This window comes from Pistacia vera, unplaced genomic scaffold (assembly GCF_008641045.1).
Source record: "Pistacia vera cultivar Batoury unplaced genomic scaffold, PisVer_v2 Contig506, whole genome shotgun sequence".
NCBI lineage: Eukaryota > Viridiplantae > Streptophyta > Magnoliopsida > Sapindales > Anacardiaceae > Pistacia > Pistacia vera.
The window spans coordinates 389,617-407,323 of NW_022196342.1; the positions used below are offsets into that span (position 1 = coordinate 389,617).

Sequence of the window (17,707 nt, forward strand, 5' to 3'; positions counted from 1 at the left end):
AGAATGAAGAAACATATCGCAAGTCAGTATTTTCTTTTCTTGAAAATATAAATTTTTAGACCTTTTGGATTCAGCAAATTACTTAAACTTACAAACAAAACCTTGGGAGCCACGGAAGTTTATATACAGTAAAATCCCTTTATAGTGATATTCTATATAAGAATAAACTCTATATAATTATAAAAAAATTTAGTCCCAATTTAGGATAGTCATGGATAAGAATAAACTTTATATTGTAATAAATTATAATTTTTTAATTCTCGTCTTAAAGAAAGTTGCCTCGTCCATATAGTAATAATTATCTGTATATTACAAAAAATATATATTATATTATATTAAAGATTTAAAATGAAATAAAATAATTATCTAAAATTGTTTGGGACAATGATTTATGCTTTAAAGTTGTTACCACATATTTTAACTTGCGAGTCCGTAATAACTCGCTAGCATGGACACCTTCTTGTTAAAGCCAAAATCTTTTTAGCTTCTCAAGCACGTTTAGAGCTTCATGGCATGCAAATTTTTGTATTTTCATACTATCATCCTCAAGATTATTTCCTTTCTCTTCTTGTCTTATTGCAACAATGATTTCTTCTTTAGTTAAAGCATACACGATTTGTTGCTCATTTGGATGATCGATGAAGAAATTAATTCCGTCATGACTATTTTATTCTCCTCATCCACTTTATTTGTAACTTGCAATTCATTGATATCGAGTGTCCTAATTTTGCAGTGGTTAAAACCATTGGCAATTGTTTGTGGTTTCATATCAATTGACCATATATCAACTGTATTTACAGTTCCATCAATGACACTTATCTTTGCTGATTCCAAGACACGATCTTTTATCTGTTTTAAAAGTAGGCAATTGAAGCGCTAAATTAAAATCTCGATACTACTAAAATATGAATTGAAATTCTAATACTATATTACTAAAACATAACATAAAATAAGAAATAAAAAACCAACAATACTAAAACATAACATAAAATAAGAAATAAAAAACCAACAATGGGTTGGCCGAGTGGTAAAGGCTTGAGACCAAGATGTTTGCTCTCCCTGTGGTCTTAGGTTCAAATCACAAGAATGGTTGCTAATATTGTTGGCCATGGACCGGGGGCTTGCCCTGTTTTGGAAGCCTTGTTCGGGGATAGGAAACTAGTTAAGGTACATATAAGCTGACGCGGACACCACCGGTAATAAAAAAAAAGGAAATCAAAATAATAATTTTAATTTTTGTAACGACATTTTTATTAAGTTATAGTCTCCTTGTAATAATAAAATTAGTTAATCTCATTATGACTCCATTTTATATATATACAAATTTTTAAAAACCACCATTATATAATATGATGGCAAAAGAGTAAAAAACTATTCTATGAGTTATTGAGTTTGAGTTTCTCCAGACTCTAATAGAGGTGACTATCGAGGCTTTTATCCAACTGACAATTCTAAGACACCGAAGGATTAATTGAGGTACACACAAACTGACCCGAACAAGTCGACGGTAAACTAATAATAATAACACATTTTTGTTTCAATAATTGAAATGTCCAAAAGAGTTTCATTAGTGCAAAAAAATTGTTCCTTTATATCAATAAAAGAAATAACACTTAGCAATAAATCCCCAAAATAAATATATTATTTATATTTTGTTTATGTTTATGATTGGATAATATCATTATATTAATAAGTAATAAATGTTGATATTGATTCAAAATAATAATACTAACTAATAACATAACCAATATGATTAACTAGCTCCACAACCTTAAATCAAATGCATATTATTAGCTCAATATTACCTTTATGATGTTATTAATAGATAAAACTATGCTTACTCACAATCTTACTATCCTGATAAATATAACGGTATAGTACGGGTACTATGCATATGGTACCCGTACTATGCCGTTATATTTTTCAAGATTGTAAGATAATTAGTAAGATTGTGAGTAAGCATAGCATTACTCGTTATTAATAGATAGACTTAATTAATATAATATTCTATATAGGATTTGTTATTGTTTTGTTATCCAATCATCGATTATACAGTACTAAATAAAAGGGTGGATTCTAAAATATAATTTAATTTAATTAGGTGCAACAAGCTGAAGGAATATAATGTTTAATTGGACTAAACCTACCTCTTTCAAATAAATTTGATGTAATTTTCACATCTATAAAGTCATAAGAAAACCTTCCTTAAAAATTGTGTATGATTCTGATTCTAACATCTCAACCCCAGCAAAATATATAAATATTATTTGTTTTGAGTCCAGGCTCCTATAGATTTACAATTGGTTTCGCGTAAACATCTTTCACCCAAAACATATTTAAATATTTAAGAGAAATCAAACATTATAAACACATTTAAATCTGTGTAAGCCAATACATAGTAAAGAAATCTGATATAAATTTCTGAATTTGAATGAAATGGTTAAATCCCGCTTCAAAATGTGTAAACTATTATATACACTTGCTAATTTTCTAACTCTGCTTTGAAGCCTATTCATCATATGAATCAGACTGACTTGCTATGTACAGTGATATTCAACCTTTATCTACTTCAATCCTGACTGATGCTATATTCTATGAAAAAATATTCATTTCCGATTCCCTCCTATATTCTGACTGATGCTACTAAGATTAGAGATAAAAAATGGAAGAGAAAAACCTGAGAAAAGATTGGTCTTCAGGATGCATTCTCATCAAGGTCACAAAGAAAGCAAGGAGGATCTGTAGACTTCTCTGGAGGAGTGAATCTTCAGGCAGCGAATGTGGAAGTAGTGGCCGCATGGCAAAACTGCAACAGATGGAGGAATACTTGGCTGGGAAATGGGGCAATCGGCTTCTGGTGTGAATGAAAGATCCCTCTTGCAAAAGAAACACTCTGTTCCACTTCGTTGAGGAGGTTCGTTGAAATCTGCATAAGTGTAATTACAGTCATGGCTATTGTAATGGCGAGCATTCATATCATCCTTAACATTACAAACATTAGAGGCACACTGAGGTATTAGGTTTAGCCGGATTTTCTGCAACAACAAAGCTTTAATGTCTATTCCCAAAATCTAGATGCATGGGAAATCTGGCTGTGGCAAACTTAAATAAGCATTTAGATGTCCAGCTTAGCTTGGAGATGATAAACCAAGGTACATAAGCCAAAACAGATCCTTTTGCTGCCATGCGAGTTCTCAGTGATGTACAATGGTAAACAATCTTTAGACAAAATAAGATCAACAAATAATCTGAGGGACCTTACTTGCCCCAGATTGAAGTCATGATCAGAACCTGATCCCATTCCCATCCAACCTATTTGTGCTAGTCTATTATAATTTTTCAGTGTGAAATAGAAATAGCCAGCCACTATAAAATATGGGTCTATTAGAAGGGTATCGTTGCTTATAATTGAAGAAATGTTGTATATGGAAGGAAGCAAACTTACAAAACTAAGGGAAGTCAACAACAAATATAGATCTTAGAAACCTGAAAAAAAATACCTTGCTTTATGCGATTGGTTGGAAAATTTTTAGTCCCTTGTGCAAGAGCATGCAGGTCTGACAAATCAGTCTGGGACTGTGGTGTACGAGATGGTCGAATTGGAGGGGTTTTGTATGCAGATCTATTAGAAGATGGTCGATATTGACAGGCTTGGTTTGTAGAACTATTAGATGATGGTCCAACTGGAGCATTGGAAGCCTGAGCAAGTCGACCAACTGGAATTACTGGACCTATGATTTTAAAACCTAAAAATCAGATTACAAACAGTAAAGTTAAACAAAATTTATATGTGATCATGGAGCTAAATGTTAATTACCAAAGGTATAAGCCGGTGAAGTCAGTCTACCGGCAGGCTGAATAGGAACAGTGGTTTGAGATTGACCAAAGTTACCAATGAGCATCCAGCAAAAAATATTACAAATATACCTATAAGAAAATGGATGAATTACACAGATCTAGAGCCCTCATTCAACCTGGATTAAAGTCATTATAATTGGTAATAGTTCAATTCAACCAACTTATGCATGTTCATTATAGTGTTCCATAATGGACAGAAAATAGCACAACAATCACTAAAAAGGCCAGAAGAGGTCAAGTAAAATATTAATAAGGTATACATTTTCTCAAGGGGTTCCGTAACTTAAAACTTTATACAGGGAAAGGAACTTTTAAAATAGATTTGAAGAAGAAGAAGAAGACATACCTTGCACCACATGACAAGGTATAAATTCCTTGGCCAAGGGTGAAAGAGGATGAGCAGTGCGGGTCGCAGCAGTCTGGGATACGGGACAGAAAATCTGTGTTTTGGGTGAGAAAGGAGCTGTCTGGACCGGTGGTGTGGGAGAGGGAGCAGCTTGAATTGATTCTGAAATAGAAGAATCTGTCTGTGGTTTTGTTGTATGCTGAACTGGGTGAGCGACTGGATAGGGATTAGCAGTAAAAGAGGGGCAAAAAACTGGAGAGACTAGGGCTGGATGTCTCCATTGAGATGGTCCAGTAGGATTGTTGGAAGCTTGAGCAGTTTCCCTTCCCCTTACAACCGATCTTACTTGACCTGTAAATGGTGAAAGTCAACACTCCTAAGGAGTTACACAAATTTGTCTGATAAGACAATGACAAAAGAGCCCACCCCCCCGTTTTTTTCAAATAAATCAATGATGAGCTAAATAACTTGACCCAGGCAGACAAACATAAACTAGCAAAATTCAGGATAGCAACATGACTGTTGTTTCCTTCCATAATCAATTTTGTCTGTTTTTGTTTCATCTTCTATAAACTTAATAGTAAATCAGCTCACATGCTATTATCAGATAACAAACATACTTATCAGAGCTATATTCATGCCTAACAACCCTCTAGTCTCACAAGTACAATATGGCTGAGATTTTTCACATAAACACAGAACATTTTGGGATCAAATTTAGTTTAATACAGGAAAAATAAATGAATGTTATTTGCCAAAATGAGACTATCAGTAGGGAAAGAAGAATCCAATAAACGTATGCATTCCAGTGATATAACAGAGTAAAACATATAAGGGATTCTATTTCATTGAGCACCAACATTCTTTGGAAACAGACCACCTTCAGCAACTTGAAGTATACTCTCCTTGCTATCAGAAAAATGCAAATATCCAGAATTAAGTTCATGAACATTTAATTCAGCAATGAAGCACTCTCCCCGCTAGATGGTTGAACCAGAGTTTCAATGAAAACTATAATTTCCATGAAATTTTGATGTTTTGATTGCCACACCTACAAGTTTGAGTTGGTTATTCTAGGTTCTCTTGATGAGAGAATTACAATTTGTTTCCCGTAAAGTAATTCTTGGAAGAACAACAATTAGTTTTACTAATTAAAAAGGGTCATAAAAATTAATAATTTCTCCACAATTCTAATATGTATTAGAGATAGGATAACTGAACATATAATTGTACTGGAAATTGCCATTCAGTGTGCAGCAACATTGCTTTCCCAAGAGAGACTAAATGACTTATCCTAATATAAAGATGTAGAATAGCTATTTGCCATATCATACTTTAATAAGTGGACAAAAGAAAAATCCACCAGGCAAGATATCCAAATCACTATCTTGTGAGGAAGAGTCAGATGTTGTTTCAATATGACAGATACACCTTGACAGGATAGAGATGTAAGAACAGAGTGAATGCCTTACCAGCCAATTGAAACGGTATTCCCTGGGGAAAAATGTAACCCTGAACACCAGAATTTTGATTAGCTGGAACTTGGTGCCCTGCAGCTAAAATCAAAATAATGTTATTTCAGAAAGGAATCGATGACTACAAAAAAAAGGTTGTATAGATAGTTACTTTATCATACTTTAGTCTAGGCCAAAGAAAAATTGACTTGGCAAGATCCAGATTACCATCTTGCCAAAAAGAATCCGATGCCGTTAAAAATATGGCAGATACAAATTTATAGGATAGAGCTGTGAGAATGGAGTGAATGCCTTACCAGCCAGTTGAAGCGGCGATTCTCTAGGGAAACATGTGATTTGAACACTAATATTTTGATTAGCTGGAAATTGTTGCCCTGCAACTATAATAAAAAATGTTACTTCAGAAAGGAAGAAGTGAATACAATATATTAAGTCATCAAGAATTGAAACTACTGAGAGATATGTTTAAAAAAATTATACAAAGAAAAAATAAAAAAAAAATCTTAAGCTCATAGAGTATACTTCAGCGACTCTTACCATGAAGAGTTGAGCTCAACTATGAAATTGTGGTAACTAGACATGAAACTTCATAAATCCAATCCTACTTAAAAGGCTACCAGGTCAAAGTTACCCTGTTCATTCAGCGAACTATTGGACCCAACATCTTCATTTCTCAGTGGTGAGGAAGCAGAAGTCGGTATATCATCAACTCAAAATCATTGGTTCTACCATGGAATAGATTGATAAGAAGTAAATTCTATCAAACAACATAACCAAGAAACAGAGAATGAATTGATAGCATCAAATTCAAAAATTGCTAAAGAATAAAGGAAGCATGATTAACAACAATGGTGATCAAATTCAAATTCTAACTCCGCAAAAGCAAACAAGAAGTTTGGTTAACCAACAAATTTCACAAAACCCATTTCATCATCTAAGATCATCTCCAACCACAAACACCAAATTGGTGCAACTTTCACACTAAATTAGTTTTACTTTTGGTGTATTTCACTATTGCATCTCCAACTCATTACACCAAATATTACATCAAAAAGAATATTATTTTTCTTTTTCTTTCTATTAATAATCAACAATTAATAGATTTCCACTAATTATTTTGTATATATTAATTAAATATGGGAATCATATTTTATTAAATAATAAAACTTTGAAAATTATACTAATTATTAAAACTTAAGCATATTAATCAATAAACATTACATTTAATATAAAGAAAAATCATCAAATAAATGCACCAAAAAAAAAAAAAAAAAAAAAAAAAGACAACAAACTCAAAAGTAAAATTCTATATTGATAGTGATTTATTTCCGAATTAGTATATTTTTCCCACAAATGATCGATTAATGCATTTTGAAAGAACAGATGAGCCTCTGTACCTTTGATTGTCTATAGTGAGCTAATTCTTTTTAATATTTTGATGATTTTAGAGATCTGAAACTAATTTACCAGAATACTAAATTATATTTTTAGTTTATATGTATTTTCTTTAATTTTAGTGTTTTTAAATTAGTGTTAATTTTTATTTTGAATTATTTGTAGTTTATATTTTGCATTGAATAAATTTTTTTAATTTTATCATTTTTTGATTATATAATTATTGACTTTATTATATAAATATTAATAAATAATAACAAATTAACATAAATACAAATAAAAAATAAATAACAAAAATAAAGAAATAAAATTATTTTTAATAGATGAATGTATCACGCAAATTGGTGTGATGAATAGTATTACATCAAATTTGGTGTGATACTATTACTTACCAATTGTGTGTAGTTTTTAGTGTTGGATGGAGCAAATTTGAACAGTTCCCCTACCCCTTACAACCAGTCTTACTTGACCGTAAATGGTGAAAGTCAACACTCCAAGGAGTTATACACATTTGTCTGATAAGACAAATACAAGCATTCAGCATTTATATGCAAAAGCCCCCCTCCTATAAATCAATGATGAGTTAATAACTTGACCCAGGAGGACAAAGTGACTTATAATAGTTTTGCACTAATATGGGACCACAAACATAAATAGCAAAATTCGGATAGCAACATGACTGTTGTTTCACTATCAATGTACAGATAAAAAAAGGTTTATCTAAACTGTCATTGATTCTACAAGCATAACATATTCAAAGAACTTTTGAATTATGTTTGAAACGAAGTTCCCTTGAAGGGTCTCAAGAAGTAACCCTAGTTATACTTCTGATTAATTGGCATGATCCAGTTTGGACCCACTAATCATCAAAAGGAGGTCAATCCTCTCTCTCTACCAATTGAGGTGCATTATTTCTTTGTCCATCAAAATAAAGCTGGAAATATAATACCTCATCAATCGTAGCATTCAAACTTAACAGCTAAAGCACAATTGGACTCATGGAGAAATCGTTTCAACTGGGGGACAAGCCCATTAGTAGAAACAGTGACCTTGCGAGGACTGAAGTGAAGGCCTTGCTCATGCACCATAATGTCGGAAGCTTTTATGACATTTCCAACATTGTGAAGTGGCTCTCCCATTCCCTACACAAGTACTGTTATGACAATAATTAGGATAGACCAGATAATCTAGAAGCTCCGTGTTTAGCAAGAGATAAGATGAAATTGCTTGACAGCATTTAATGATTACAAAATGCTAAGAAGTTGAGGCAAAAGGTGCGCATTGGAAAAAAAAACATGAAAGGTCTATTGAATTACAAGTATATGTTTCTTATCTCTGTGTGTACATAAGTGGTGTGCCTGTCTCTGTGAGTACTTGCAGTCCTCCAAAAGGATTAACAAAGTTCATGTTAGAACAAACCAACACAAAAGAGAAAAAGTTACTGGTATCTAGTAAAAAGATACACATAAACTCCTTTTAGAAAACCATGCCAAAAGAATAATAACTCCTTTGATCATTGCAAACTATATCTATGTCATAAATACAAAATTGATTCTCTTGTCTTCACAACAGTTTTGAGGAGAAAATCACCACATCAGAGAAGGTAGGGGGTCCTTTACAAAACATTGGGGCTAAAATATATTATTGTTTCTATACAATTCAAACATATACAAGGTATTACCAATCAAAGTTTGGACATTTGTACACGAAAAATAATATACAACTTTTTGTTTCTGATACAAAAAGAAGAAAAAAAACCTCGTGAAACCATAGTGAGAATATTAATAGCGTATACTGACAGTACAGCATAGGTCCTGGAACAAAGTATCACTCTACTGAAAAAACCTCACTAAACTGAAAGGTTGTTTCCATATGTGCACTTACGTAGCCTTATAAAACAAATGTGCACTTACCAAAAACACACCATTTGAAATGGAGCCAACTTCACTTGAGAGCAGGCACCGTGAAAAAACAGCCTACTCTACTATCTCAGCTGTGGTCAAATGTCTCTTCAAACCCATCCTGTAAAAAAAAGAAAAAAAAAAAAATGGACATATTATGGCACGAACCTTATATTAGAGGACAAAACCATGAATAACACATAATGTGAAGCTATGCGAAATATTATACTTGCCTGCCAGTGTAGCAGAATTGACAATTCATGGCACAACCCACCTGACTTGAAACACAGACAGTCGTTCTACCTCTATCACATGGAATGATGACTGTTTCAAAATCAATGAGAAGATTCTCAATGTAATGCAACGTTCTAATCTAAATATGTAACATCCATGTCAAATATTTGGTACATAGACAATTACAAGGGACAGTAACTAATAAATATGAAGCAAACAAAATAGATTATTCTACCTTCTTAGTTCCGTCAGATGCTGTGTAAATGTCTTTCAAAGATAATGCCTTGAATTCAGCATATTCACTCAAACATTTTCTTGAAATCCTTGTTCAAGCCTACACAATATACAATTCTTAAAACCCAGCAGACATACAAGAAGGAACCCGATACAATCTCCCCACAATAAATTAAAATGCCGCATATATGTAGTAAATCTATGACAGACTATATCCACCAAATGATAGTACCTTCCATCTCGTCAATACAATGTGCCCAGATGTTCCCATAGAGGCGCTTCCACAACATTAAAGCCTGACCTGATCTGAACCCATGGGACTGAACGCATTGCTGTCAAAGCACACACTCATAATGGTGAGTAATATTACATTTACGCCACTCTTTTACACCATTTTCATTAAATTATGATGTGGCATATGCCACAACCACACAAATTCTATTATAATATTAAAAATTTAAAATAATTAAAAATTTGTGTGGTTGTGGTATATGTCACATCATGATGTAATGAAAATTGTGTAAAAAATTGATGTAAACGTAACATTACTCGATAATCGTAACTTACTTTCCATTATGTATACCCTAAAGGCAAAAAAGTCCACTCAAAATCATTGTTTCTACCATAGAACAGATTTCTAAGACATAAATTCTATCAAACAATAGAACCAAGAAACAGAGAATGAATTGATACCATCAAATTCAAAAATTGCTAAAGAATAAAGGACGGATGATTAACAACAATGGTGATCAAATTCAAATTCTAACCACACGAAAGCGAACAAGAAGTTCAGTTAACCACATATTTCACAGAACCTATTTCATCATCTAAGGGAGAGACAAATTCTTCCAAACACATTAACCAGAATCCAGAAAACTATTTCATTTCATCATTTTCTTTTTAATTGTCTTAAGAGGGTTGCAATAAAACAAGAAAACACTATAAAGTAATAAAAAGAAAGGAATCCCAGTTTGAAAAGGATTCAAAAGGGTTGAGAATGTTGGTAAAAAAATGTGATTAAAACCACTCAACGTTGAAAGATTTAAAGATAAATAAATATAAAAGAGTGATAATTAAATAGAAAAAAAAATAAAAAAATAAAAAGAAGAGCTTTACCAGAAACAATGAAGAAACGTACAGATGAAATTGAAGGTCAAAGGACTCTAATCTCACCACCACTCTTCTGAAGAGAAACTACCACTGAAATTTATTTGTCGTTGAAACTACCAGCGTATATATGTATTTTGAATCAAAACTCTTTAGATTGCTTAGGAAGATTCATAAATTTAATTAATAATATTATGATAATTATAACAAAAACTACGTAGAAGGGCATAAAGGTCATTTTCACTTCATTTAAACCTTAAGAGTGAAAAAATAAAATAACTTGAACAAGTATGTAAAAAAATTGAAAAAGAAAAGAAAAATCTGAAAAATTAAAATAAAAAAATCTGAAAACTTGAAATAACGATAAAAATTATGAGAAAATTGAAAAATAAAATGCAAAAAAAATATAATAACTTTGAAATTTTTTTAAAAATGGAAATTTTGAAAATTCCCAAAAAAAAAATAAAATAAAAAATTAAACCATCTGAAAAGAAATAAAAAATTATGAAAAATTTGAAAAAGAAATTAAGAATGAAAAAGAAGAAATAATTATTCTTATTGTATCGATAATTGATCATCTAATTAAAAGCATTAATATAAAAGAAATATTACTCATAGTAGGAAAACAAATTATTTAATATTAAATAAATGAGCAATATACTTTAATTAATAAACTTTTGCTAAGTGGCGTCAAAATTTAATCAACACAGCTTGATTATCAAACGGAATCAAATAGTGATAGTGGAATGAATATAAAATATGGACAACCATGGATCAGATCACAAACACACTCAACATTATGAATTTAATTACCTTTGTTCCACAGCTTCATTCACCAATATTTGATGTGAGGTTGTAGGGCGTTTTTTGCATTGGGATTGTCCCACTCCAATGGATTCCACCAGTCTTCTTCTACCTTGATTTCTTTAATTGCAGGCAGGGAAAGAGACAGAGGGAGCCTCTTCAGTTTTGGGCACTTGTATACTTCAATTTGTTTGAGAGAATCACAAACCATTACTCCATTGCTACTACATATCCTCTTCAATTCCGGAAGATCCCACAATCTCAATAATTTCAATTTAGGAAGAGCTAGTGTGAATCCCATGGTATTACTCCTTCCATCTTCCTCACTTTTTTCTTCACCACCATCTAATGTTATTATCCCCTCAATTTCTTCACACAACCTAACACCAATCACTTCCAGGTTTGGTAAGGCCCACAACAACTTAGCTGACAATAACTTCTTTAAATTATGACAATTAGATATGTATACAACTTTAAGGTCTGAATACTCTTCTTCGTTAGACAGAACATCACTTAAGCTTCTTACATCATCGCAAGCAATTAGAGATAGACACTGTAAGTATTTTGGGGGCGCAACAAAGTTAAGAGCAAACACTACATTTCTATCAACATCAACTTCTTCGACAGGAGGCCAAAATAAATAACACACATACGACACATATGGTGTATGTTTAAGTCCAACTAATGGAGAATGTAACGAAAGACTGTATTTTCTAAGTCTTGGACCTCCACTTCCTAAAGATTTAACATGTATCTTAAAGTCTTCTACTTTGTGAAAGCACACTTCCAAAGTATCTAATTCACTCAATTTTGATGCCTCCTCAATCGTTGCTTCTGAAGTTTTGGATCCCCAATACACTCTCAATTTTTTGACACAACTTAGTTTAGATAGCATCCCAACTGGTAACTTTTCTAGTTCCTTTGAAAAAAGATTAAAGTATCTAAGCTTTTGCAACATCTCCATACCTTGAGGGACTTCTGTTATTATAGTTCCTCCAAGGTCCAAACTCCAAAGACACACTAGCTTTGCTAAACAAGGAACATGCTTTAATTTAATGCAATATTGAAGCAACAATGCTGTGAGATTCGTCAAGTAAGAGATAGAATTTAGCAATTTCTCGATACTAGTGTAGGAAAGATTGAGAATCTTCAACCCTACAGAATTTGGCAACTTCTCGATACTAGTGTAGGAAAGATTGAGAATCTTCAACCCTTGCATCCTTACAAAAAAAGATTCAGGAATATTTTCTAAATAAACATTTTCTTGTAGAAGCAAAGTTGAAAGAGCTTGACAATCTGGTGACATATTTGGAGGAATTTCTGATATCTCATTCCTCATTAATGAAGCCTTTCCAAGATTCTGTTTCCATTCTTGTTCCCTTGGTAATTCTTGCAATTTCTCTCCAGCTTTTACCATGAATAAAGGACTCATGCTTGTAATGTACAATGCCATTTCTCTTATAAGATCATGCATCTTCACACATCTTCCATCATCAGAACTCTCCAACAAACAATTGTTAACAAGTCTATTCAATATAGAATAACCCTCATCGTACATTGCTTGCATTCTAGCCCTTTCATCTACCAATCCTTCTGCAATCCAATAATCTATTAACTCCTCTTTCGGGATTTTGAAGTCTTCGGGATATAGTGCACAATATAAGAAACAATGTTGCAACTTTTTATGCTTCAAACGATCATAACTGAATTGCAATCGAGAAATTACTGACAAGACTTTATCACTTCTTATATAGTCAGACAATTCATTGAATGCATTCCTCCATTCACAAATGTCATCCACTCCTTTCATGCAGCCGGCTACCGTTACAACTGCGAGTGGCAAACAAGCACATTGATCCACAATAAGTTCCACCAGTTCTTTTAATGTTGGAACTTCAATAATATAGACTTCCACTTTATCTACAAATAACTTCAATGCTTCATGTTTTGCAAGAGGCTCCACTCGTACTACTTTACAGCCCATAGAGTGACATACATCTATTGATCGAGTTGTTATCATCACTTTGCATCCATTACCTTTTGTTGGTTCAGGTATTCCTACTTCCTCGAGTGAAAATGATTCCCACATATCATCTAATATTAACACAAATCTTTTTCCTGCAAACATTCTTAATAACATCGCTGCCCTTATTTTTTGATCTTCAGGCCCTTTAAAATTTGGATCAAACATAGATGCAATTTGATCTTGCAATTTAGCAAGATCAAATGGTTGGGAAACAGTGACCCATATCACATGATCAAATTTACCCTTTTCTTGTAGAAGTCTATTATTAATCCGTTTTATGATTGTTGTCTTCCCAACTCCCCCTATCCCACAAACTCCAATCTTGGTGACCTCATTTCCCATCAAGTGTGCCCAAATTTCTTCCATATTTTTCTGTGTATTTGCACCAACCAATGTCGTTGTTGGTAATGTCAATCCTCTCGCCGGAGGTGTATCAATTACCAAACTTTGAAAAGAACTTCGCTTTTGTTCATATTCTTTCACCTTTTGAATCTTCTCTTTGACAAGCTTACTGAGACGCACACGTGAGAAAATTTTCTTTTCATGGACTTCCTTTTCAATATTTTCTACCTCACCAGTAATCGTTTCTATATTTCGCAACCAATTACTGACTTCTTCCTTTGGTAGCTTACCCATTGCATACTCTGCCTTCAGCATTTCCTCAACATCTTTCTTTCGGCTGTTTAAATCGTTCAATTCCCGCTTAAGGTTACTAAAATTTTCTTGAAGCTTTCTATGATATTCAATATATGTGCATAGAGGTGGCCCAATGCACTTTAAAATATCAAGGAATGTTCCGAGAAGCTCCATTGGCAAGTCCTATATACAATGTATTAACTGCATCAGTAAAAGGTTTCCTCCTTTGAGGTAGTTAAAGTAAATTGCTCTCGTAAATGTAATTTTAAATAAAGAAGTAGTCAAACTTTATGATATGAACTTGTCATTAAAACTATTGTCAATGTCATAAGAAATTTTTATAACAATAGCTAGTTAAAATTGATGATCAACTCAAACTACAATATTTTTCCCCATTAGCATGCCTAGAGAAGGAGAACGCTACAGAGATAGTTGATAACATGGAATCAAAGAACAGAAATTTTTTAAGAAAAAGAGAGAGAGAGAGAGAGAGAAGATATGAAGTGGGGCTCTCTCACATAGCTCAGTACATAACTAAACATTCTCTGTAAAATAGAAGTAAAATTGACCTCAAATTATTACATACAAATTAATGTGTCACTATTTTTATGTGATTTTTAACCCCGTCTTATTTATCAATATGAAAAAAAATAATCATACAGTGGGATAAATATAAATCTAAACAAGAAAAAGTAAGTTTCAAATTTGAAATTGGGAAATACAAATGTAAATAAAAAACCTAATTAAGTTTGAAATGGGGGAGAGAGATGTAAACAAAAAACACTTAATCAAGCTTAGAATGATATTTTCAGTATTAAACATGGTTTAAAAAGATCTTTTTTAAATATAAAGAGGTGTATTTATGAATGATATTACTCATAAAAAGATATTAATAAATTAGATGAGGGTAGAACTCCTTTTCTCAGATAATATCACTCATAAAAACATGGTATGGTCCTGTTATTTAAGCCCCACCCAAACACTTTCTAAGCCCCAAAACCAATTAGAGAAATAAAATTTAAATAAATCTTAGATTATTCCAAAATTACCCTTTTTTCCTAATCCTTTTTAACTTTTCCACTTTCCTAATATTTTCTTTAACTTATATTATTCATGGAAAACCCATAAAAACAAATCAAAACAAGATTGGAAATAAGAATTGACAATATTTCTTGCCATGATTTTGAAAAAAATATTATTAACAAGAATTGAATCTTGTGCTGAATCAAATAATATAACATTATTAATAATCTGATGAAATAAGAAAATAAGTTCAAGTAACAATAATGGGGATGGGAATGGGAATGTGAATATGTGAAGGAATAAAATATGACTACCTTTAACAATGAATACTGACAAAATGAAATAAAATTTATACTTTTTGGACAAAATTACCCTCAATATTAAATGATTATATATGTATATTTTATAACAATATAAAATTTATTATAGATTAACTCAACATATCACTCCATAATTTAATATGTTTCATAAAATATTCAAATTGAAATTAATTATTATAATTAATTTTGATATAATATTAACATATTTTATTTCCTAAATACAAATATTAATTTTTATTTAAATAAAATAATTCCAAAAATTGAAAACAGGTCAATACAGGTCAACATCACCAGATGGCGTATGAATGACTCATGAAGGATCTTTGACCGACGATTGACCATTTTGGATAGAAATTGGTCGTTGAAGACTAGCATAAGAATGTCATGCACGGCGGCCATATCTCCCATCATTGCGATTGACGTCCATACACTAAAAATGTGAAGGGACGCCACCATCTTGTGACATTGACCGGTTTTAAAATTTTAATTTTTTTTTATGATTTTTTAAATAAAATAACATAATTTATGTTTTTTAAATAAAATAAAATAATTTCTGTTTTTTAAATAAAATAAAATAATTTATGTTTTTTAAATAAAATAATTTTTTATCAAAAGCGTGATTTTTTTATTTTTAAATAATTTTTTATTATTAATTTAATAATAATTTAATTATAAAATAATTCATATTTAATTACATTAGAAAAGGATATAATAGGACTAGTTGTTTGAAATAGGGGCAATGATAGAATTTCCACCCATTCCTTGCCCTTGTAATACCCATTCCTCCCAAAAATCTTATAAATCAAATATAATCCCATAAAGGTCTCAAGAGAGACAAAAAAATAAAAATGAAAACGAAATAGTGAAAAAGAAACACAAGAACAAAACAAAACAAGATGTACAAAGCTAAGGGTGAAATACTATCATTAAACATGATTAAATTTTCCTCCCTTTTAATTCCTATGGAAATATATATCTTGAATTAATATTTAGTTTTGTATGTATCAAACTTAGAAAGGAAAATATCAAAACAGAAAAGAGAAAAAGACGTGTAATTCTTTGTAAGCACAAATGATACAAGGAAAGAAATAATATATCTCATATACATATCTTAAAAAAGAGTAATTATAGACAACTCTTTAGAATGAAATATTATCTTGAATTAATTAATACAATCATCTAACAAGATACCTCTTATGAAAATATTATATAATCTAAGAAGGTGCTTCAATAGTTTAACATCTAAATGATTTTATTAAGATTGTAATTATTAATCAACTATCGTATGTTAAAATTGACTTTGATGATGAAATTTGTGCCTTAATTCTTATGACCTTTTTACCAAATAGTTAGGAGTCCATAAGAGTAGTATGTCAGTAATTTAATAGGTTGTGTAAAGTTAAAACTTATTGACTTTAGGGATAAAATTCTTTGTGAGGAGATTTGTGAGAAATATTCGGGTGAGACAACACCAAATGCCTTAAATGCTGAAACAAAAGGTAGGGTCTATGATGTAAATTCCAACAGAGGCAAAGTTAGACCAAAGTCAAGGAATGAAAGAAGTAAGTCTAGATTTCGTAAAAAATAAAAATAAAAAATGTAGTGTTAGAATTGTGGCAAGATGGGCCACATAAAAAGGAATGACGAACACGGTAGAAAAAGGAAAATAGTAATGACACCTCTAATGTTGTGATTGTAAAGTTATTTTATCGACTCTTGAGTTTTAAACTTAGGAGCTTTATTTCATACTACAACACATCATGAAATTCTAGAGAATTATGTAGTTAGAAATCATGAAAGTGTGTATCTAGCATATCTGAACCATAGGATATTATTGGTATGAGTGATGTTAGGTTGAAGATGTCAAACGGGTCTATGGTATTTTTATAGGAAGATTTAATATTGCTAAATTCCATGGCCTTTGGTGAGTTAAATTATTTGAAGGGGGGGGGGGGGGGTGTGGGGGGGTCGTCTATGGTATTTTATAGGAAGATTTAAATTGTTAAGTTCCATGGCTTTGGTGAGTATATTATTTGAAAAAGGGGGGGGGGGGGGGGGGGGGGGGGGTGGTGGGTAAATGAAATGCACTAGATAATAGAAATGTCAATTAATAGCTAAAGGGGGAGGTATTGGATGATTCTTCAAATGTGAAAGGAGGTCAGGGTTAATCTTTCATACCCTTGGGGTGTGAGTTTAAACTGAAACCTTAGGGGAAGGTGAGGGGTAATAGTCCCAAAATTTTAATATATAAGCTCTTTCGTTTTAGAAATTAAGAAACAATAAACATGGCACTAACCATTTTGTACTAATCCAAGTACTAACATTGAAAATTTGAATTTTTTTTTTTT

General features: G+C 31.8%; 1 protein-coding gene and 1 pseudogene across 1 annotated transcript; both read right to left on the reverse strand.

Annotated features, from left to right (window-relative positions):
- Positions 1–2,940: 2,940 nt before the first annotated feature.
- LOC116105842 lies at positions 2,941–10,246 on the reverse strand (annotated as a pseudogene).
- Positions 10,247–11,382: 1,136 nt separating this feature from the next.
- Positions 11,383–14,190, reverse strand: LOC116105843 (disease resistance protein SUMM2-like). Its single transcript, XM_031392240.1, has one exon. The coding sequence runs from the start codon at positions 14,188–14,190 to the stop codon at positions 11,383–11,385; it is 2,808 nt and encodes a 935-aa protein (XP_031248100.1).
- Positions 14,191–17,707: the final 3,517 nt, after the last annotated feature.